The sequence below is a fragment of the Haemaphysalis longicornis genome, unplaced genomic scaffold, assembly GCF_048455015.1.
Source record: "Haemaphysalis longicornis isolate Haplotype H1 unplaced genomic scaffold, Haemaphysalis longicornis Haplotype H1 scaffold_3, whole genome shotgun sequence".
Lineage (NCBI taxonomy): Eukaryota > Metazoa > Arthropoda > Arachnida > Ixodida > Ixodidae > Haemaphysalis > Haemaphysalis longicornis.
In genome coordinates, this window is record NW_027526335.1 from 194,245,591 (window position 1) to 194,270,793 (window position 25,203).

The following is a 25,203-nucleotide window of genomic DNA, read 5'->3' on the forward strand; positions in this document are numbered from 1 at the left end:
ATCGGACTCCGTACTCACGCTGCGCCTTCTTCCAACGAATCACAGGCACCGGGAAGCCGTCAGCCTGGCAGTCGAAGGTCACCGGCTGGCCCATGATGGTGGCCTTGTCCACGGGCTCTTGGCGCCAGCTTGGGGGAACTACATAAAACAACACCCTTAACTTTAACACTACCTGCTGTTGCTGGCGCGTGTACAAAAGCTAGGAGGGGCACAAAAAGAATCATAGCCACTTTTCTGTTGCATAGCGGCCTTCGATGCTTGTCGCCTTCGTGTTTTGCACAAACTGCTCTCAATCGCATTACCTGCTATTAGCGGTGTAAAAAGAAGTGATCTAACCTAATGTCTTAGGAAACAACACTAACTGAGAAGATAAAGTCACATAGTCGTGTTAGTCCCTTCTGTTCTTGATGACGGAGGCACTGCTAATCTCGGGTTTAGAGTGGGTCTGATTATTCAGCCCGAGGAAAAAAAGATTCAAGGAGAAGTTCAGACGTTAAGAAAGTGGTTTATTACAGAAGTTTGCATTGTGCTATTTTACCGCATGGGTATTCGAGTATGTAAGTTTGCGCAATGGCGTTTTGAAGCTCTTCACCGAAGCTCTTCAGTATTCGCCCAACTGACGCCGTCGTTACATCACCTAAGCGAATATATCGTAATAAATCCCAAGAGACAGCGCAATCACAAAAAGCTTAAAATGAAGAGAGAAACGGAAGAGAAGAGAAACTGAGAAAAGAGAAACTCAATATTTCACAAATGCCACACATTGAAAACATTCTAAGAAAACATATAGAAGGGTGAGTAAGACAAAACAGTCCTCCAAATCTACAACGAATTCGCGGGAAAGCGAGAGGAGATACAAAACCGAAGCAAAGGCCCGCTAAAAAAGAGTTACTTGGACAGTAAATATTTAGAGGGAAAGAGCTAGATGTAAACGTGTTATGGGTTGCAACCGCGGTAGTACGAAGTTACCTGCTAATCATCAACGCCCATAAAAATCGAGAAGCAGTATTTTATTAGCGGCTTCTTCATTTGTTTAAAGATTGGCCCGTCTGCAATCCCGGAATAACTTTCGTGCTTGCCTCTATGCCGGCTTGAAGAACTCCAGTTGTGTGGAAGCCAAACGTGATAATACTGCATTTAAATTTCTTCATAAAGCATGGAAAATAATGCGGCAAAACGGAGACAGAATACGCTGTACTAAGCGCTGCTACAAAATTCCCCTCATTCAGAGGAACAAAACTTGCAATGTCAGAAATATGCAGTAGGCTAGCTTTTTGCCATGACTACCACCATTACAAATCAAAACCCGCGTTGGTTCAAGCGGAACACGATCTAGTGAGATTAAGAAAACTGATTATTTGTCTGGATAATAGTTTGTACGAGTGAGTAATATTGAGATTTTCTGCTTTTCTGGAGTGAAATGCTTCCCAAATTTTCTGTGGCCCAGTGGCTAGATGCTTGGAGAGGACAGTGGCTCTGTGAAAATTGTCGGATATTAAATATTTGTAACGTTTCTTCTGATGCCCAGGACGACGCGTTAATGTTTCTGTGATGACACCGTTCTTTTTTTCCCAAAATAAGTAGCAGTTCTCAGTAAGTCCTTGTCGTACGTCTTTCGCCTTGCTTTTATCGCGTTATTTTTGGTGGTTGTCGAAAAAATTGTTAGCCAGTACCAACCTGCCCAACTTTGTGTTAAAGCTATGAAATGATAGTAATCTTTAGCTAAAACTGAAAGATCGATTGATTATAATTTTCTGGTTAAAGGATCGATTACTTGAATGACTGATTCATTTGTTAATTGATTTCTCGGATCAATTTAAATCAAAACAGCTGCTACTGCGCAGTTCATTCTGATAGTTTTGATTAGTTGTACATCGTGAGGCCGCTTTACTCTGTCACCTTCAAGCGGAAAGTGCTTTATTAGTTTTCTTTCTTTGAGGTTCTCTTTAGAGGAACATTTTGGTCATACTGTCTGATTAGTTAAAACTTCTGATTGTTCGCTGTATTGGTATCTTGATTTTGGTATGCGTTCATGTTTTCGTGTATTCACATTTGTAGCTTCTCCTTTGCCTGCATTTTTTCTCTCAATTTTGTGTTGCATAACCATATCTCCTGGTATGTAATGCACTGGCATGCTCCTAGGGTACTGAAATAAATAAATAAATAAATTAGTAAATAAATGAAAAATACATAAAAGGTTCATTAGACGCTAGTGAATTTTTTTTTAATCCTAAAAGACAGCCACGGTCCCGCATCTATGCCACAAGATCGAGGACATGGCGGTGAAAGTTTTGTGAGTGAAAGTGGAGGCGAGTGCGTCTATATCAATATTAAACCCAAGATACGTGTGCCGCTACGCAGGGACCGGGCGCCTTAGATTGGTTCTCTGAGCTTGCAGAAGCTCTCGGCGAAAGCACAGTCACAAACATATTTGGAAGGATTCCCAGAAAGCCATATCGACGAAAAGGACGGGAGACCACATCAAGTCTCGGGTGTTCTATTTGTCTAGAGACACAAACTACACACTCATCCAAGATAAAGAATTTCATCACAGGGCAGAGATGCCTGTCCAGGTACTAAGCTTGGAACATGCCGTGACCAACATCATACAGGATAAAGGGAAGCACAACCGTGTTCGGGAAGTACGATGGGCAAGATTGTATCTGAAACCGAAGCAGAGAAGCGGCGGCTTTCAAAAGAAACTGTTGCTTACCCTAGATAGCCAAACGGAGCGCGCCAAAACAAAAGGAAAGAGCAGGGCAAGAAAGCTCTTGGTTTAGCGAGAAAGAATTTTAAAAAAAGGTGGCCCAACATCAAACGGCTGAATCAAATGAAAGCGGACACTGGGAATGCCCTTGGTCGACATCGACGAAAGATGCCAGAAAAGGGGTTGAAGAACAGCAATGAACTTCCTGTCACGTCCTTCACCACACGCCATGAGATGGTAACCCACCGCGGATGATTGTGCAGGGTCGTGGAAGCTGGCGCAGAAAAGTGGCGAGATCCCTACAGAAGAACCTCTTGAAGCGATGCTGCAGAGTCGTGTTGAACAAACAACGGACAGGAACAGAAAGACGGAATGGGCCCAAGCCCTGTTGTACTAGAAGTATAGTTTAGCAGAGCTTGGGTTTGGCTAGATTATGTTTCTGCTAAGTTCTGCTAGGCTCTGCTAAACAGTAAAAACAGCTAAGATATATTTCTAGTACAATAGCGCTTGTGCCCGTTCCGTCTTTCTGTGCTTGTCCGTTTTTGTTTCGGGCTACATAAAGCATGGACCACCGATACCAACTAGCCCCAACCCGAAATGTTCAAGCGATCGGCGGAAGACCTGTACATGGTACACGAATATGAGGAAGTGATCTTGTTCTTGAATGGTTTGAGTATTCATCTACGAGTGAAGGGCGTGCTTGACAGTTAAAAGGCAGCATCCTTCTCACAGCTTTGAAATATATGACGTCCTGGAATGAATGCCCGACAAGGACCAGTCGATTTACGCATTGTTTCATGGTATGCCCTGCTTTCTTCTACATTTGCGGGCAAAGTGAACAGGCAATGGGACGGGATATGAATCAATGCCTGCGTACCCTCGCTACTGCCAATTTTTTTGGTAGCGAAAGGAGACCACACCTCAAAATGCAGATACGCCAAGGTGATCTTGAAAAAGAATGAGTTTAAATAGTGCGGAAAGTTGGGCAAGTTGGTACTGGGACAAGTGGGGCTTGATTTCTGGCGCCAAAAAGACGATAACCTAAAAAAGAATACGGACAGTATAAACGCTAGCGTTGTCCAGTCAGTATTCTTCTTAAGGTTACCGTGCTTTTTGCGAAGGAAAACGTGCCCGAGTTTATATAGATACAATTCTCCTGCGAGCTATCCTAGCAAATGAGCGTGGATTACCGCATCTCAAGATAGAGAAAAGCAAAGGTGTCTTTGCTGAGTGTTTGAAAAAAAATGGAAGGGAAGCGTCATTTCTTAGCTGTTATCGAATCTTCACGCTTTTCCCAATCACTCCAAGTGCCAACAATGCGCGCAATCGTACGGTTGAACGCAGCCTAAATTGAAGTTTGATTAGTAAGACCGAACCGGATACACAGGTTCCGTGCTATAGTTAGTTACCGAAAAAATACGCGCTGATGAATGGGGGGGACCGAACAGTGTGCGGTTGTCGAAAAGAAAGGAACGCAGGTTGTGCTCCGTCAGAATAACAAAGTGCCAAATAAACGCAAGAAATGACATACTTTAGGGCGTTATGTGCCATAACTACAGCAGGGCTTCGGGAAGACGTAGGGGTGGACATCGTATTAATTTACCAAAACGGCGATTGATCACGTGCGCTGATATCCGGACAAGGGGGTGAGGGGAGGGTTTGTTTTTCACCTCCATAAGAAAAACATCCGCCACGGCCGGGATTGAACTCGCGTATAAAAGAATTAAACCAGTTTATTGGACGACTATACGAAGCTACATCCTTACACGTAGACAATTGAAAACGGAACGTTAGTATTCCAACAGGAAAACAAAGTACCCACTGCAATCACTGCTATGGTGAGCGAAGATTTCAGAAAGTCAGCTTCATCAAAAACGAAGCGTCGCAGGGAACGCGAAGGACGGAATCCTGCGGAATATGAACGCAGGACCGCTCCTATTTGTAATCGAAACTGCGATCACCTTTTCAAGAACGAAAGTCTGAATGATTGAAAGAACCATTTGTTAAACGAAAAGACCCGCTTAATTCACGTATCACGCGCGTTTTCTCAGATAAGTTGGTTCGAATCGCTATTTAATAATTACTCCATCCTCAAGGAATGGGGAGTCGGTTTCGCTGAGCACCGCCTCTCCTTGTGTCATCGTCTTCCGTCTTTTCTTAAGCCGTTTCTTCCAAGCAGCGCGTCTAATCTGACCGTTGATTGTTCGTGATTTTGTTCAGGAAACATTTACTTGACTAATAAATTGTTTTATCACTAGAATTAATTGAATAATATTTGAATATTTGATTTATTTATATTTTGATTGATTGATTGATTGATTGATTGATTGATTGATTGATTGATTGATTGATTGATTGATTGATTGATTGATTGATTGATTGTCTACCGCACTTACCTTGAACCACCATAGGGGCAGTGTAGTTTGCCGCCGCCGCCGGGTTGGAGGCAACGCAGGTGTAATTGCCCGTATGCAGTTGGCGCACTCCCGTAAAGGAGAGAAATGAGGTGTAGTCGTTGGCTTCAGCAACTGACGCGGCCAGCGCAGGGTCCAGCGGCCTTCCGTCCTTGAGCCAGCTAATGGAGATTGGCAGGTCCCCGTCGGAGACAATGCAGGCTGCGCCTGCGCGCTTCCCTTCAGTGAGGTCGTCCGGAAAACTGAAGGGGCTCACCACGGGGGGCGCTGCGGTAGCGAAAAGAAAGTACACAGAAAAGCCAATTGCACAAGTAAGAAGCGCCGATTGACAGGCTAGCGTCGTCTTTCACTGTGGATGGAAATCATAACGAGACCTCCCGAAAATCCTAGGGATCGTTTCCTGCCAAACTTTGGACAATTTTGCCGCAGAGGATAAAAAAAAAGAGTTGTTAGCCTAAGTTTTTGAAGGCGGTGAGAAATGTTTTCTAGGCCGATTAATACACGGTATAAAGCCGCAATAAAACCATTACCGAAACTCCCTGGTTTGGTAGGCAGTTTCTCAACACTACTAAAGTTTTTAAAAAGCTGTAAGTACCAGAAATTGGGACTTGTAGGTCCACTGTCTAACTACATAAGAATGGCAGCAAGCATGTTAATGGAGGAAATTAACACCTGAGGCTTGCCGTTTTTTGGACTTGGAAGGTCTTGAGTCCAAAATGTTGCACGTGTTGAAAATTCAATCCCCAAATGTATCTGACATGTTCTAATTACCATTGTTCCGAGAAACGAACCAGATCTCCCCCAGGAATTATGTGATTCGCAGTTTGACTTTTAAATTTATCTGTTGTTCCTGAAGGCGAGACGTCTAAGAGGCTGGTCAGCGATAGTGGACAGCAAGTGCATTTTATTCGCTGTAGCTATCTGAATGTATAATATTCATATTGCCAGTGACTACAGCGCGTCTCACGTATCACATGGAAGCTGTGATGAAGAGCAGCTGAACACTATAGTAGACAAGTTATAAAATTCCACCACGCCCCTCGTTTCCGAGAACGCCAGCAGAAGCATACACAACAGAAGCCAAATTGCGTGATTGGGCTGACCGTTACGCTTCGTTTATTCGTTTAATGAAATCTGTGGCTGCATCATAAGCCCTGCAATCCAAAGCAGATGATCAAATGAACATTCCATCGGCAGACCTTTTGGGGTGCTATACAAGCTGCACTGCGCACCCCCATTGCAACGCACGTCTGCGACATCGCACCGCCTAAAAAAAAACACCTCAATTATTTATTATTTCCTACAACCGCCCCCCCTCCCCCCGCCAAAAAAAAGCTTGCAAATTTGGCTCACATTTCTCAAAACACACATATTGACCAAACACAATCATTATCAGCCCAGTGCCTCTATATTGGGAAATAGAGCTTCCAAGTACGGCTACAACACTAGCATCATTTCAGTCACAATTTTTTATAAAGGCACAAAATGGTTTTTCATAACATTTTTTTCGTGGAGTGTGACTCCCTTTCAACCGGTCGTTTCCAGAGGAACTACAAGTTGCTAGAGCGACGCCGATTAATAAGTTGGAGCAGACCACAATATATAAAATTACAGGCCAATATTTGTCCTGACAGTTTTCTACATGGTATTTGAGGGGATAATCTATAATAGACTCTCGGCTTTCATTCGTAAACACAATGTAAATTCGAAATATCAACATGGTTTCCAAAAACCTAAATCAACAGGGCAGGCATTACTGTACATTAAAGATAAAACAATTTCAAACATTGAAAACAGGAAGTTTGCAATCGGGCTGTTTTTACACGCTAAAAAAAGCATTTGATTTGTTCGATCATAATATTTTGCTAAATTAATTGCAGAGATATGGAATATATGGTGCGACAATTAACCTTTAAAAAGCTATTTGATTCTTAAAAAAACAGTTTGTTCAACTAAACTTCAATTGCTCAGACATATTAGAGATGAAACAAGGTGTCCCACAGCGCTCGAGGTTAGGCTCGCTATTGCTAATAGTTCATGTAAACGGTATCATAAATATATGAGGTCCACAAGATGTTGTAATTTATGCGGATGACACTAACGTATTCTTCACGTCTGATAGATAATTAAGTTTCACGGAATTGGAAATGTTTATTTGGAGCAATTATCTATTCGGTTATTAAAAACAAATTGAAACCGAGCACTACAAAGACAACTTATTATTTAGGCCCTACCAGAAGAAAATCGAGAAAGAAATTGCCCTCATATTCAACGGAACCAAGCTAAACCGAGTGACAGAGCAGAAATTCTTCTATGTTTGGTTTCAAGAATAACTTTCCTTGAATACACATATTGTACACCTGATACCGCTATGATTGATTTATTGATTGATTCAATCGTTTATTGGAGGAAAGGGGGGGGCCCAGCGTCCATGCATGGGGGAATGGGAAATGAAGGTTAGCAATCTTTCCTCTACCAGTCAACCAAAATAATAAATAAATTTAAAAAAAAAATTTAACTTCGACGCCAGTAAGGTATGTTTGAAAAGCCGGTAGAAACGTTACTGAAGGAAAGCGCCTGAAATACCCATATATAGTTCAGTGTTTGAAGTATATGTCGATATTGTCCTTTAAATGAAGAAGCCAATAAAATTCAGAAGATAAAATGCATTATTACGTAATTGGGCCATATTTGTGTAATCGTTGCAACTTCAGACGAGCGAATTCAAACGTTTCTGCGCACACTTTCATACTTCTGTGAATTTCGGACCTATGTTTTGTATAATACAAAAGGAATGTATTAATGACTGCTTTCGTGCTATTGTGCTATTATGATTGTTCTATTATGTTTCAATTTGTTTATATTTCGAACATAACTTTTATTGCGTACATTGTGAACCAGGTGTCTGAGGACTCTGTAAGGTTACTTTTGTCTTTAGTCTCAGCCTCCAGTTGGTTTCTTCAAAAATAAAAATCCAATCAACACGAAAATCAAATTTTCTTGTGCCTAACAATTCTCTCAATTTCCTGTCACTTCCGACTTTTTCATCAGTTTCATACAAAATTTAATCCGGATCGGCGCCCTGATTTGCAATTCCAACCCAGCCCTTTCTGTAAAGCTGGTAGAATGGCATAACGTAATTCCCATTGTCACCTTTAAAATTTTTATTTATTTATAGCGTTTTTCCGCTAAAATTGACGTGATACGCTGGTCGTACATGGTAACCTCGATTGCGCCCTCCAAACGACCAGAGTTATGGCTAAAGAATATTTATATTTTTGGCAACAAAATGTATAGGCGCTGCGTAAGTTCGCTGCGTAAGTTCGCTGTTCAGTGAGTGGCTGAGGACTTCCCAGCGCTTTTATGACCGCCGCGCTTTATGGCTGATGAAGAGAACTGCAGGGCGGCATAAAAGCCGCGGACAGGGGCCGGTGCTATCACGAACCTTTCTTGGCCTGTGGCCGTGGAGCAATATAAACACGTTTCCTTCAAGGAGCTCCGTGAATGGAAGGCAACGAGAGCTTTGAAGTTTTATTGTGCGCCAGGCAGAGCATCTGCACTCGTTTCATCCCGACAAGTTTGCTACACGGGCGCCTTTTCGAGAAAAACGCTTGAAAGAGAAAAATCGAAAATTCCAGCAGCCCTCTGTAGAACGACGACAGTGGCTGAAACGCGACGTTTTCTTGAGTGCAATTCAAATGGCAGAGTACCAAAGTTACAGCCGGTGCGATCAAAAGTTCAAAGGGCTTGGGATCAAGGTCAGAGCTCAAGGAGTCAAAGTCTAAACTTCGACGATCAAAGTGCAAAGAGTCTGTCAGTCAAAGTGCAATCTCAGATGGCAGCCAACGAATCCCTCACGAGAAAACGTTGCGCCCCTCTCCCCATCCCGCCCTCAAGACACCTCATAGAGCACACGATACGTATCCAAACTGCTTCGACCGTGTCGGAATGGAGTAATGGGGTAAACTTCGGCTTCGTAGCGGGAGGGACCTCGGTTCGATTCTGACAACAAGCAAGCGTTTCTGTGAAGGTGCTTGTGTAAAGTTGGCTTTCCGGTAGTGCATTTTGCCGTGCCCGTGGCGCCACCAGTGAGGCATTGAAACTTTCGCTTTAAAAGACGACTACGCACTACGTAAATATGGTTAAGCAGGGATACTGTAACGTGCAGCTCCACCCGCACCACCGTCGCCATTCCCCGCCGTTGTCGATTGAGCTGTTATTCACTCAGTAGCTCGCTCCGTGTAGCTCTGCTGCGAGACACTCTCTTTTGCTCCCTCCCATGCGTCCTTCTCACTTACCGGAGTCGGTGAATGCGAGAGTGTAGCTACGTCCCCCAGAAAATCCAGCAACAGCCGAATTGGTAACATAGGCCAGGCATGCGTGGTCCGGACCACGTGCGCCTGCTGGCTCCTTCAAACCGTTAGGAAAATTCTGTACATACTGTGGTCGTTGCCCCGTTTGAGAGTAGTGTGCTTTTGCATGTGTCCTTATTTGTTCTGGCCAAGTATGCCAGCAGAAAGTGGAAAGTGGGAAAAATTAATTTTAGTCGTACTGTACGGACATATTAAGAACACAGACGCAACTTAGCCTACGCGACTGAATAGGCTTACGCGTTTGAATAACGAAATGATTAGTACCCCGTGCACCACCAGAGAAATGTGTTCGACAAGTTCTATGCCGTAAAACCGGATCTCCCAGAAGACATACTGAATGTTTGGCTCTAGAAGGCACTATTTCAGTGCAGGGTAAAGGCTATCCGCTCCTTAGCTCTACAGTTCGTTGCAGGAGCTGCGTTCAGCACTCTAGATGCTACAGTCAAAGTGTTGTCAACAGTCCACCCACTGAACATGCATAACTCACATTGAAAGGACATTTTCATCATCACCTCTCTAGGCCACAAGACCAAGGCGCCTATTGTCGCTTTCCTTTACACTGAGTTACGCGGCCTGAGAGGGCGGAGTGTTGACAACAATGTAGCCTCCCTAGACCTGCACGCAGCTTCTGAAACGAACTATAAATATTTTATCCGTCGTTATTTGGTTCTAGGACAATCAGGAAGGGAAGGAAAATGAGTTTACGCGCATGGAATAGAGTTGTTACCACATGCTAACTCGCTACTGATCTTTGCGCTGGAGGGCAAAATGCCTCTTCGCAGGCATGCGCTATGGAGTGTCATCTGCATGTGACGTGGAACCTTCTGCGCTGAAAGACATGCACATCCCGTGCTCGTACTCAGCATCTGAAGTGGGGCACTTTGATCGTTATTCTCAGCCCCCTGCTTGTTGTCCCAAAAATATTTACAAAATCCTGCTTAGCGTTTCATTCGCACTTTATGTAGCAATGGCTCCTTCGGTGTGATTAGTTCTGAACAGCTTATAAAGAACTATGATTTATTTTAAACAGCTCCTTCTCTCCACACATTGGTTTCATTTGTTTCACTTGTTACCTTGAAATTGCTGCCTCATTCCGTTAAAGTCCGTCACCTTAACAACATGTGTGTGTGAACTTCGAAAATCGAAGATTTTGTGAACTTTCATGAGTGCGATTGTGCATCATAGTAATGTGTATATGGTGTTTCCTTTTTTGATTTGTCTTTGGCAAGAGATTTGACTCTTGTATTGCTACCCCTAAGCGAGCATCTAGAGTCTGCCACGACCCGCCCACAAGTGATTTCCGCTTCTGCGGGCATGAAATCTGCAGAAACATTTATAGTGAAATAAAGTTTTACGTACGTAAGTACGTATGTCTGTATGTGTGTGTGTATGTATGTATGTATGTATGTATGTATGTATGTATGTATGTATGTATGTATGTATGTATGTATGTGTATGCATGCATGTATGTATGTATGTATGTATGTATGTATGTATTTGTATGCATGCATGTATGTATGTATGTATGTATGTATGTATTGTGAGCGCATATGTCGTGTCACCACGGTCTGGACACTCTTAGGGACTGTTTATACACTCTGGGCAATCTCCCGCATTCCCTCCTCGCCGTGACAGTATCATTCTCATTAACATTACCCAATCCTCTTCCCTCGTGCATCATCATCATCGCTCTCGGTACGGTGTTCGGAACCCACTGGATCGCCGAATAAACGTCCCGGTTCACCCGTTGCTCACGGCCTTACAAGTGGTGGAGGTTGACCTCGGTCCCGTCCTCAACGCCTTCCAAGCGCACCCCTGGAGCTCCGTTCCGGTCGGCGTTTGCCTTCAACACAGATGCAGCGTGAGGCCGGAAGCAGCCACGCTGGCGCCTCCACTCCTGCGCCTCTTGCATTTGCCGTCACCTACCGCGAGCGCGACCCCCCGCATTTCGCAGGGCTCCGCGGTGAAGACGTCGATGACTGGTTAGATGAGTATGCTCGGGTCAGTGCTTTCAACCGTTGGGATGACGCGGCGAAGCTGCAGCAGGTTTCCTTTTCGTTGGACCAGGTGGCAAAAACATGGTTTCTGAACAATAAACACCGCATCGACGACTGGGCTAGCTTTTGCCAGGAGCTGCGCAAGATATTCGGCACGACAGCCGCTCGGTCGGACGAGGCGAAACGGAAGCTGGCCATTAGGCTTCAGCGCTCTGACGAGACGTATACCTCATACATAGAGGACGTCGTTGCTCTCTGCCGCCGCGTGGATGCAAGCATGCCAGAGGCCGACCAGGTTCGCCACATCCTAAAGGGCATCGCTTCTTTCGCGTTCAACGCCCTCGCGGTGCAAAATCCGACGAGCGTCAGCGATGTGCGCACAACCTGCCAGCGCCTGGACGAATTGCAGGCTGTTCGTCTGCAACCGGCTGCTCTGGCTACGCCGTCACAAGGGGACACGGACTTGCGGCTTCTCATACGCCAAATCATCCGCGAAGAGCTGCAGCTCAGCGACCCGCTTTCTGCCTCACGATATCACTTTCGCCCGGAAGCTCCTCAGCTGCGCGACCTCGTGAAAGAGGAGCTGGCATCTATTGCGGGTGTGACTCCATCGACGCCTCCTGGTCCTACGACTCCCACGCCGTCCTACTCGGCCATCGCAGCCAAACCGCCTTTACCAATGGAAGCCCCGCTGACCCACGGACACTTAACAGCGATATCCGCAGCAAGCATGCCACGGGGATACTACACGACCATGCACCCTGGCCGCCAGCCCTTCCCGGGTGACCGCCCCGTCTGCTATTATTGCGGGATTCGCGGGCACATATCTCGCTTCTGTCGACGACGGCAGCAAGATGAACGGCGTGGGTACGCACCGTTCGAACGCGACATTGGCTTTTCTTACGGGTCCCGACGTAGCACATATGGTTCGCCCCCGCGTCGCCCATCGCCGCCCCCAGCCTCGTTCGGCCCGCCTCGGCCCGAGCGTCCATCACGGCGACGCTCACCCTCACCATATCGCCGCTCTCTGTCCCCTCTTCGACCCGCGACCCGCTCCAATGACAACCAATCGGAAAACTAGCGCCTGCAGTTTCTGGAGGGGAAACTGCACTCGTCAAAAAGCCAAAAACTCCTCCATTAGGACCATCAAATACATTGTCTGTGGAAGTTGAAGGTTTTTGTGTTGATGCCCTTGTTGATACCGGAGCCAGTATATCAGTGATTAATGAAAAGTTGTGTTCGCGCCTCCGAAAAGTGACTACCCCGTATACCGGACCTTCGTTGTGCGGTGCTAATCGAGAGGTGCTCGAGCCATCCGGATACTGCACAATACGTGTTTTGATAGAGGGAATTCGGCACCATATTCAGTGCGCAGTGTTACCTAGCTGCTCCCATGAGCTCATTCTGGGATGGGACTTTCTATCATCGGCATCCGCGGTCATCTCCTGCCGATACCCCGACATCGAGATCACCGCTACGGACTATACGGATGTTTCTGACGTCAAGCAGCAGTGCTTCCTGGCAAGTGCCGATTTCGTCCTCAAACCTGGTACTGAGACCACAATTTCCGTTAGCGGTGGCAACTGTCGTGATGGGGACGTACTCATCCTTCCCTGTGCTCCGTTTCTCCCGAGAGGCATCGTGATCGCCATCTGTCTTGTGCGCTTCTTCCGTGGGTCGGCCACACTCGTTGGCGCGAACGTTACTTCTGAACCGATTCTCCTTCGTCAAGGCACCACTGTGGCTACCGCTGCTGACTCCGAAGCTGTCTGTGTTGTTCCCCTCTCGGGCCTCTCCCCTATTTCCTCCTGCCCAACTTTGCCCTTTAAACCGTTGCACCCGGCTCTATCTGCCGCAATCAGTTCTGATCTCTCCCCCACGCAAACTGGCTCTTTACTAGACCTCCTGAACAAACACAAATCCTTATTTGATTCTAATTGTACTACGCTTGGCCAAACTTCCGTCGCAACGCACCGAATCGAAACAGATGGATCCCGTATTGTTTGCCGCCGTCCTTACCGTGTATTCTTCCGAACGAAAAGTCATCAGTGAGAATGTCGCCGATATGCTTCAACGCAAAATTATCCGCCCATCCAACAGCCCTTGGTCGTCCCCCGTGGTCCTCGTTAAGAAAAAAGACGGATCCGTTCGATTTTGTATCGATTACCGCGCACTCAATAGAATTACCCGAAAGGATGTATATCCGATGCCTCGCATCGATGATGCCCTGGACTGCCTACAAGGAGCGGAATATTTTTCCAGCCTTGACCTCCGCTCGGGTTATTGGCAAATTCCAATGAACGAGGCCGATAAAGAAAAGACAGCATTTGCCACCCCTGATGGACTATATGAATTTAATGTAATGCCTTTCGGACTATGCAACGCTCCTGCGACTTTCGAGAGAATGATCGACAACGTTCTTCGGGGCCTTAAATGGAGAACATGCCTCTGTTATTTGGACGACATCGTTATTTTTTCTTCAAGTTTCACTGAGCACTTGAAACGGCTAGATGAGGTTCTTACATGCCTCGCGAATGCGGGTCTTCAGTTGAACACCAAGAAGTGCCGTTTCGCCACAAGAAGCACAAAGGTTCTAGGCCACGTAGTCAGCAACGAGGGGATTCGGCCCGACCCAGACAAGATTGCTGCTGTCATCGATTTCCCACGGCCACAACAGCAAAAAGCCCTACGCAGCTTTCTTGGCCCAGCATCTTACTTCCGCCGTTTCGTCCGCAACTTTGCTGCAGTTGCTTCGCCCCTCAACAAGCTGCTTCACTCCGGAACACCCTTTGTATGGTCAGACGACTGTGAGGAAGCTTTCCGACAACTCAAGCACGCGCTCACCTCAGGGCCGGTACTATGCCATTTTGATGAGTCTCGCCCTGTTATTCTGCACACGGATGCCAGTGGCCACGGAATCGGTGCTGTGCTACTGCAGTCTGATGATCAAAGCCGAGAAAGGGTTGTTTCTTACGCAAGTCGTACCCTAAGCGCCGCCGAGAAAAACTACACAATCACCGAGCAAGAATGTCTCGCTGTGGTTTGAGCCGTTCAAAAATTTCGACCTTACCTCTACGGCCCTCTTCCTTGTACGGCTGCAGGATATCGGTGGATTGTGACAGCAGTTGACCACCTAACACGTTATGCAGAAACCGCGCCAATTCGCTCTGGCTGCGCAGCAGAGGTCGCAGACTTCTTCCTGCGCGCAATACTCTTGCGCCATGGGGCCCCTCGTGTTCTTTTGAGTGATCGCGGCAGGGTTTTTCTGTCCAGTGTTGTTGAAGATGTACTTCGTGCTTCGAACACAGTCCACAGAACCACTTCCTCCTACCACCCGCAAACGAACGGCCTCACTGAAAGATTTCACTGGACACTCTCGGATATGCTTTCTAATTGCATTCGACCTGATCACACCAACTGGGACACAATTCTTCCATTTGTTACGTTTGCTTATAATACTGCAGTTCAACGCACCACCGGCTACTCTCCATATTTCCTCGTATTCGGCCGCGACCCATCGTTCATTCTTAACACCACATTTTTATCGGCTCCCGTGTCGACCTCAAGCCCCTCCTCAGAACAGTTCCTCTCCCGTGTAAACTATTGCCGTCGAGTGGCGCGTCTGCAGACTGAAGCCAGATAGCACGACCGCAAGGACCGCTACGACGCCAGCCACCGTACTGTTCGGTTCTGCCCTGGTGACGAGGTCTTACTTTGGACGCCCAGTCGAAGACCAGGACTATGTGAGAAATTTCTTCACCGTTTCACAGGCCCGTACACGGTTCTTGAAGAAACATCCCCTTTCAACTATCGTGTCACGCCTAGTCAAGCTCCCTTGGACCGTCGATACCGTGGCACAGAAATCGTGCACGTGTCACGGCTGAAACCTTTTGTGCGCCGTACTTCATGAACATTGGCGGTCAGGCGCCCGCCTTCACTCGGAGGGGAAATTATTGTGAGCGCATATGTCGTGTCACCACGGTCTGGACACTCTTAGGGACTGTTTATACACTCTGGGCAATCTCCCGCATTCCCTCCTCGCCGTGACAGTATCATTCTCATTAACATTACCCAATCCTCGTCCCTCGTGCATCATCATCATCGCTCTCGGTACGGTGTTCGGAACCCATTGGATCGCCGAATAAACGTCCCGGTTCACCCGTTGCTCACGGCCTTACAGTATGTATGTATGTATGTATGTATGTATGTGTATGCATGCATGTATGCACGCATGTATGTATGTATGTATGTATGTATGTATGTATGTATGTATGTATGTATGTATGTATGTATGTATGTATGTATGTATGTATGTATGTATGTATGTATGTATGTATGTATGTATGTATGTATGTATGTATTATGAGAATCAATCTGTCCGATACGCTTGTGCGTGCACTTCAAGGAGACATGGATAAGGGCCCTTGTACTATCGTGGCCAATTCATCGTATACTTCGTCTGCTTCCCAGGATAATTATCATCATCATGCCATACCTCATCTATTCTTCATACCAATCCTCATCATCATTCCTGGGACTGGAATTCTGGGTTGCCGCTCAGAATAAACGCGTTGTTTCCACTGCCTCTGCGACGTGTCTTCTGGGTGACGGCTGCCCTTGACGTCTGCCCATTCAGCGCCCTGATGAGACATTCGCCTCCTACATTGAGGAAGTCGTCGCTCTTTGTCGCCGTGTCGATGAAACCATGCCAGAGGCTGACAAGGTGCGTCATGTATTGAAGGGTGTAATGCGTTTACCTTTAATTCTCTGGCTGTGGAAAATCCTGCAAGCGTCAGTGATGTCCGCAAGACTTGTCAACGGCTGGACCAACTGCAGTCTATTCGCCTTCGCCAGGAGGCTTGGGCCTCTCATCAATATGGGGACTCGGATCTGCGCAGCCTCATCCGCGCGATCATCCGCGAAGAACTGGAGCAACAGGACTCACCTTGCTCATCGCGTGACCATTGTCACACTAACGAGCCGGTGATTCGAGATATTGTCAGGGAGGAGCTAACATCCATGACGGGATATTCACCGGCACGTTCTCCTCTTGCCACCATCTGCACTCAGTCCTACTCGCCCACGACCCCTCCCTTGGCCACCGTCTACGCGCCGTCCTACTCTGCGATTGAGGCCAGACCACCCTTGCAGATTCAGCCACCGTCGCCGCAAGCCCATGTGACAGCGATTGCCGGAGCCCCTGCTTCCCCGCATTATTACACCACCATGCGACCGGGCCGTCAACGGTTTCCTGGAGATGGCCCCGTGTGCCCGATCAGGGGCCACATATCTGGTTTCTGCCGTCGGCGTCATCAAGACGAGCGAAGAGGCTACGCCCCGTTCGAACGCGTGTATTCCCGGTTTCCCTACGGCTATCGGCGTACCGAACACGTTTCCCCTCCGCGCCGCCCTTTGTCGCCTCCAGGGCCACTCGAACCTTCCAGTCATCGTTCTGCACGCCGGCGCTCGCCTTCCCCGTACCGTCGCTCTTTGTCCCCCCTCCGTCCTGCCACCTACGCTACTAACACCCACCAGGAAAACTAGATCCTGCAGTTTTTGGAGGGAAACTGCACTAGTGATAAAATCGACATTTCCTCCAGACAAACCCTCGAACACTGTAAGAGCCGATGTAGAAGGTGTTATTGCTGATGCGTCAGTGGACACAGGAGCCAGTATTTCAGTGGTTGATGAAAAGTTATGTTTGGAACTGCGAAAAGTGAAAACTCCGTACACTGGGCCCTCTTTATGTAACGCGAACCAAGGTGTCATCGAACCTACTGGATATTGTACAGTGCGTGTTTTCCTCCACTGAATTCGGCACCACATACAGTGCGCGGTACTGCCGCATTGCGCCCATCAGCTCATTTTAGGGTGGGACTTCCTCTCGTCGGCATCCGCTATTATACCCTGTCACCGCCAAGACATGGAACTGACGGAAACGAATGATTCAACTATTTATGACGCGCTGCAACAGCGCGTAGTAGCCAGCGCGCAATACGCCCTTGATCCTGGCAGTGAGAAAATCATCTCGGTTAGTTCTAATCAGTTTTGCGATGGTGACGTTCTCATCACTCCCTCTCCTCGCTTCCTTCCCAAAGGGCTGGCGATCGCTCCAAGTGTCGTGCGCTTTTCAAAGGGAACTGCTGCTCTTATCGTAGTTAACACCAATCATGAGCCAATGATCCTACCTCGGCGCACCACTATTGCTACTTTTGCTGCCTCTACTCCCGCCTGTATTTTCTCTCTCTGTGCGGTCTCATCTACTACTAATCTCAATTCGGACTCTCCTGATCACGCACTAACCACCACAATGAGCTCTGACCTTTTCCCGGCTGAAACTGAGTCGTTACTGCAGCTTCTGAACAAACATCAATCTATATTCGACTCTAATTGTACCGTACTGGGCAAGACATCGGTGGCAGCGCATCGTATCGAAACCGACGGGTCTCGCATTATTCACAGCCGTCCTTACCGTGTGTCTTCATCAGAAAGAAAGTTATTAGCGATAATGTCACCGAAATGCTTCAGTGGAACATTATTCGGCCTTCAACTAGTCCGTGGCCTTCTCCGGTAGTGCTAGTGCAGAAAAAGGACGGATCGGTGCGATTTTCCGTCGATTATCGCGGATTGAACAAAATTACCCGAAAGGACGTTTACCTGATGCCACGGATTGACGACGCCCTAGATTGCTTACAAGGCGCCGAATATTTCTCAAGCCTTGATCTGCGCTCGGGGTACTGGCAGATCCCCATGCATGAGGACGATAAAGAGAAGACCGCGTTCGCCACCCCCGACGGGCTCTATGAATTTAATGTCCTGCCATTTGGGCTTTGCAATGCCCCTGCAACATTTGAACGAATGATCGACACTGTCCTCCGCGGTCTCACTGGAAAACATGCTTTTGTTATCTCAACAACATCGTTATCTTTTCTTCAAGTTTCGCTGAGCACCTAAAGCGACTGGATGAAGTTCTCACCTGTCTTTCCAATGTGGGGCTTCAGCTCAACACTAAGAAGTGCCGCTTCGCTAGTCGAAGCATTAAGAGAGAGAGAGAGAGATAAAACTTTATTTGTCATCTTTGCTGAGTTTTGGGGCACGTAGTAAGCAAGGATGGTATTCGGCGTGATCCGGAAAAAAATGCTGCTGTAATAAACTTTCCGCGCCCGTTACAACAAAAAAATCTGCGCAGCTTCTTAGGTCTGGCCTCGTACTTCCGTCGCTTCGTCCCGAATTTTGCTGCTATTGCTTCTCCCCTCAACAAGCTGATGCACTCCGGAACACCCTTTGAGTGGTCTGATGCATGTTAACAGGCCTTCCAAGAGTAAAAACAAGCACTTACTTCCGGTCCAGTACTCTGTCAGTTTGACAAGTCCCGACCGGTTATTCTGCATACTGACGCCAGTGGACATGGCATTGGTGCTGTGCTTTTGCAGGCTGATGATCAACACATGGAAAGGGTTGATTCCTACGCCAACCCCTCTCTCAGTCCCACTGAGAAGAATTACACAATTACCGAGAAGGAGTGCCTCGCTGTTTGGGCGGTTCAGAAATTTCGCCCATATCTGTACGGCTGTTCCTTTACAGTGGTGACAGACCACCATGCTCTCTGCTGGTTGCAGTCGCAGAAAAACCTAACTGGACGCCTCGGACGCTGGATTATTTGCCTGCAAGAATATGACTTTACAGTCGTTTACAAGTCCGGAAAGAAGCACGTTGATGCAGATGCCCTCTCACGATGTCCGCGGGAGTCGTCCGAACTTCCAGATGCGACCACGTCGCGTGGCACGACACTTACCATCGCCCCTGTCAACCACATAGCGCCTGACAACGTGTCTGACTTGGCAGCGCTTTAACAATCGGATCCCTACTGCCGTGGAATAATTGACTACCTCACTCCTGTGAACAGCCGCTGCCATCGTCAACTTCAACAATTTCGGCTTTTAGATGGAGTCCTTCACCATTCCAACCACCACCCCTCAGGCTACAGATGGGTTCCCGTTGCACCGCGCTCCCTCCGCGCTACGATACTGCAAGCCCTACATGATGATGCCACAGCTGGACATCTAGGCTTTCATAAGACGTATGATTGCGTCCGGAGCCGCTTTTTTTAGCCTGGCTTTGCCACCTCTGTTTCCCGCTAAATTGCGTCGTGCGGCTCATGTCAGCAGCGCAAATGCTCGACTTCAGCGCCTTCAGGATTCCTACAGCCCCTTCCTTGCCCGTCGGTACCGTTCGACACCGTGGGATTTGACCTCTGCGGTCCACTACCTCCAACGACTGCCGGATATCGCTGGGTCGTAACAGCCGTAGACCACCTCACAAGGTACGCGGAGACAGCTCCAGTTCGTTCTGGTTGTGCTACTGAGGTCGCCAATTTCTTTTTACGCTCCATCCTCTTGCGTCATGGCGCCCCTCGAGTACTCTTGAGCGATCGCGGCAGGACTTTTTTGTCCAACCTTCTCGAGGAAGGTCTCCGAGCCTCTCATACAGTTCACAAAACCACGTCCGCATACCACCCGCAGAACAATGGGGTAACTGAGCGCTTCCACCATACCTTGTCTGACATGATTTCCATGTGCATTCGATCCGACCATTCAAATTGGGACACGATTCTCCCATATGTTACATTCGCATACAACAGCGCTGTTCAAAATACCACTGGTTATTCGCCATTTTTCCTCGTTTTTGGCCGCCACCCGTCTTTTATTCTGGATAGCACCTTCTTTACTGCTCCCGTGTCTACATCAAGCCCTTATCCGAGCAGTTTGTCTCACGCCTTGCCCATTGCCGTCGCCTCGCTCGCCTGCACACGGAAGCCTGCCAAAACGACCGGAAACTTCGATATGACGCCACGCATCGTGCTGTCCAGTTCCGCCCTGGTGACAAGGTACGCCTTTGGACGCCAATTCGCAAGCCAGGATTATGTGAGAAATTCCTTCATCGATTTCTTGATCCCTACACCATCCTGGAAGAAACCTCCCCCGTCAATTATCGCGTCGCAACTTGTTCTCCCCCTTTGGACCGCCGCTACAGGGTCACAGAGATCGTGCATGTGTCCCGGCTGAAACCGTTCACGCCTCGCACTCCATAAACTGCTCCCAGGCGGTCGCTTCCGCGAAGGGGGGGAAAGTGTGAGAATCAATCTGTCCTATGCGCTAGTGCGTGCACTCCAAGGAGACATGGATAAGGGCCCTTGTACTGTCGTTGCCAATTCATCGTATACTTCGTCTGCTTCCCAGGATAATTATCAGCATCATCCCGTACCTCATCTATTCTTCATACCCATCCTCATCATCATTCCTGGCGCTGGAGTTCTGGGTTGCCGCTCAGAATAAACGCGCTGTTTCCACTGCCTCTGCGACGTGTATTCTGGGTGACGGCTGCCCTTGACGTCTCCCTCAGTATGTACGTATGTATGTATGTATGTATGTATGTATGTATGTATGTATGTATGTATGTATGTATGTATGTATGTATGTATGTATGTATGTACGTACGTACGTACGTACGTGTGTATGTATGTATGTATGTATGTATGTATGTATGTACGTACGTATGCATGTATATATGTATGTATGCATGTATGTATGCATGCATGTATGTATGTATGTATGTATGTACGTATGTACGTATGTATGTATGTATGTATGTATGCATGTACGTGTGTATGTATGTATGTATGTACGTATGTATGTATGTATGTATCTATGTATGTATGCATGTATGTTGGTATGGATGTATGTATGTATGTAGGTATGTATGTATGCATGTATGTATGTGCGTATGTACGTATTTATGTATGTATGTAAGTATGCATGTGTGTATGTATGTACGTGTGTATGTATATATGTACGTATGTATGTACGTGCGTATGCATGTATGTATGTACGTATGTATGCATGTATGTATATATGCATGTATGTATGTATATATGCATGTATGCATGTATGTATGTATGTATGCATGTATGCATGTACGTATGTATGTATGTACGTATGTATGTATGTATGTACGTAGGTACGTACGTACGTACGTACGTACGTACGTATGTATGTATGTACGTATGTATGTATGTACCTGGGGGATCATAACATCATACATAAGTACCAACACGGATTTCGCAGAGGATATTCTTGTGACACACAGCTGGCAGGTTTCATTCATGACATTCATTCATCTCTCGACGATGGATCCCAAGTTGATTCCATTTTTCTTGACTTTTCAAAAGCCTTCGACCGTGTTCCTCATCACAGGCTCCTCACGGAACTTTCTCGGCTTAACATTCACTCTAACATTTTATCATGGGTAAAATATTTCCTTTCATCACGCCGACAGTTCACGTCTGCTAACACTTGTACCTATTCTTTCAAACCTGTTACTTCCGGAGGTCCCCAGGGCAGCGTACTAGGACCGCTACTATTTTTAATTTATATAATCTATATTAACGACTTACCATCCTGTGTCTCTTCCCGAATAAGAATTTTTGCTTATGAATGTGTGATTTACCGAATAATTTCTTTCGATAATGACCGTGAAGCTTTGCAAACTGATATTAACGCTATCAATGCATGGTGCTCATCTTGGCTAATGACCCTAAACCATTCTAAAACTAAGTATATGTCCTTCACTAATCGCGCCTCCCGCTTTCCTACATCCTACATGGTCAAATACCGTTCAGTTGACCTCGTATCCACTTATAATTATCTAGGAGTTCACCTTCAACCCGATCAGTCATGGCATTATCACATAAAACACACCCTGGCTTCCGCTAATCGCTCTTTTGGTTTTCTAAAGCGTAACCTTAAACATGCTCCTTCTGACATTCGAAAACTTGCCTTTACTACAATAATACGTCCAGAAATTGAGTATGCATCAGCCATTTGGGATCCCCATCAGGCATACATCGTAACTGATATTGAATCTCCGCAAAACCGGGCTGCTCGCTTTATATATTTAGGCTACTCACCTCATTGTAGCGTCACAGCACTAAAACGTCGCGCCGAACTACCTGATCTAGTACATCGCCGCCAACTTTCCTGCCTATCACTGTTCCATGGGCTATATCACCACGCGTCACTTCACTATGATTTCTTCGAGCCACCTCTAGTCATTTTCCCTCACCGAGACCACTCCTACAAAGTTAACCGCACTATTGCCACTCATCTGCTTTTGCCCGGTCTTTCATTCCACGTACCATGGCCGAATGGAATAATCTACTATCTCATATCGCTTCTCAAAAAGACAACACGAAATTCCAGGAACTAATTCAACAGCTAACCTAGCACTTTCCTCTTCTTTTTTGGATGTTTTTCCGTCCTTCAAATTGTGCACTGAACATTTTTATTTTTGCTCTGTATTTTATTTTTGTTGTTGTTCTGATAGGTTGTACATCGTGTCGTGCTTGAATTTGAACCATCTGTATTTTAATCCTGTCTTTTTTGTTTGCTATAATGATTTGATTACTGCGTTATCACTTTTTTCAAGTTTACAATGTGTATTTATTTGCGTTTGCAGTGTGAACATTCCTGCTTCTTTTTGTTTACTTTTTCCGCTTTACTGCGCTAATACAACACGTGTGCTATGTAACCCCCCAGTGTAATACCCCCTCACGGGGGCCTTTACGGGTATTGTGAATAAATAAATAAATTCAATATGTATGTATGTATGTATGCATGTATGTATGTATGCATGTATGTATGCATGTATGTACGTACGTACGTATGTACGTATGTATGTATGTATGTATGTATGTACGTATGTATGTATGTATGTACGTATGTACGTATGCATGTATGTATGCCTGTATCTATGTATGTATGTACGTACGTACGTACGTATGTATGTATGTATGCATGTTTGTATGTATGTGTGTATGTATGTATGTATGTACGTATGTATGTATGTACGTACGTATGTGTGTATGTATGTATGTATGTATGTATGTATGTATGTATGTATGTATGTATGTATGTATGTATGTATGTATGTATGTATGTATGTATGTATGTATGTATGTATGTATGTATGTATGTATGTATGTATGTACGTGTGTATGTATCCATGTATGTATGCATGTATGTACGTATGTATGTATGCGTGTATGTATGTATGCATGTAACTCGCTAAGCACTACGTGGAAAAACATGTCATATAAATCAGTGTAACTGCTCAAATGAAGCACAAGAAAATCGAGAATTCTGGTTTCGATTCTTCACGTGACTGTTTCCTTGCCCTGAATGACTGCGCAGACATGACCGTATTAAACATCATCATCATCATCAGACTGTCTACGCCCACTGTAGAGCACAGGCTTCTCCCATGTATGTGCAATAATCCCGGTCCTGTGATAACAGCGACCACTTCATTCTCGTAAACTTCGTAATCTCATCCCCCCGTCTAAATTTCTGCCGCCCCCTGCCATGCTTGTGTTCTCTGGGGATCCACTCTGTTACCGTTAATTACGAACCGTTATCTTGCCTTCGCATTACATGACCTGCCCACCTTCCTAATTTCTACTAGTATGTCCTTCAGACGCGTTTGTTCCCTGACGCAGTCCGCTCTCTTCTTGTCCCTTAATGTTACACCTATCTTCTCCCGCTCCATTTCCCACTGAGTCGTCCTGAATTTAAGTTGAACCCCTATAGTTAGCCTCCAGGTTTCTATCCCGTAGGTGAAAACCGGTAAGATGCGGCTGTCATACACTTTCTTCTTCAGGAACAATGGTAGAATTAATGAATGGGATAATGTCATTCATTATCTGAGAATGCCTGCCGAATGCACTTCACCCCGTTCTTATCCTTCTAATTATGTCTCCCTCATGGTGGGGATCGGGGGTCATTAAAGCAGCCATGAATACACTAATTAAGCCCATATCAACGAGGCGTTACTTGTTAACAAAACTTCGAGCCAAAGGCTTCCGTTAGCCTTGTCGACCTTTTGACACCGTAAGCTTTGGGTAAAGCAAAATTCTCCCTTTTGCTCTTTTCAACCTGCACACAAAGTTATACAGAAATTGGGGGGGAAAGGCCGGAAAACGCATAAAAAGAATCCCCCTTCAGGTTACCAATTTCCAGAAACCACGCGATTTGCATATTTACGCCACCAGGTGGCCGTGCAGAGTTCACACAGCTTTCTTATGCACGCCATGGGAAATTTCATAGTGAGGCCCCTTTCTTCCCTGTGCCGTTCTTTTTCTTTGACACCTTTCTATTTTATTTTGCGCTAAAATAAGCCCTAAATCATCTAGAAGGGAAAACACAGGCAACGAAACGAATTGAACGAAAGAAATGCAAAATAACAAGTCTTCGTATTTTTAATATACTGCATTTGAACGTGAAGCCGTCTATGCCGGCCGATTCGTCTGTGTTTTGTTATGTTAGCTGTGCTGATTGCACTTTTTTGTTTGTCGTGTACTATTTGTGCGCCCACGGAACGGCCCTTTTTCTTTGCTCTGCAGACCTCGGCAACCTCATTTCGGATATTCAATCGACCGCAAGTTGCTTGCGCGGTGCATTTGCTAGATTGAACGTGGCTGGAATATATTGCGGCCCGAAAAAATATTCGCCCTTTTTTCGTGTGGCTTCGATTTTGCTACCAGACGCAGCATTCAAACAGGCCAAAAAACCACACACACAAAAGAAAAACGCTGAATACCAGAAGGGCCGGTGAATAGAACAGCACGATGGAGGAATAAGAATGTAAAAATGTTTTTA

At 46.3% G+C, this 25,203-nt stretch overlaps 1 protein-coding gene across 1 annotated transcript in view; it reads right to left on the minus strand.

The window, feature by feature from the left end:
• The window catches only part of LOC144175920 (cell adhesion molecule Dscam1-like), a 474,324-nt gene that overhangs the window by 33,044 nt on the left and 416,077 nt on the right, over nucleotides 1–25,203 (minus strand). The window contains exons 11-12 of the mRNA XM_077704992.1: nucleotides 5,104–5,388; nucleotides 19–138 (exon numbers count right to left, since the gene is read on the minus strand). Coding sequence (XP_077561118.1) covers nucleotides 19–138; nucleotides 5,104–5,388 — 405 coding nt within the window. The remainder of the gene's footprint in view (nucleotides 1–18; nucleotides 139–5,103; nucleotides 5,389–25,203) is intronic.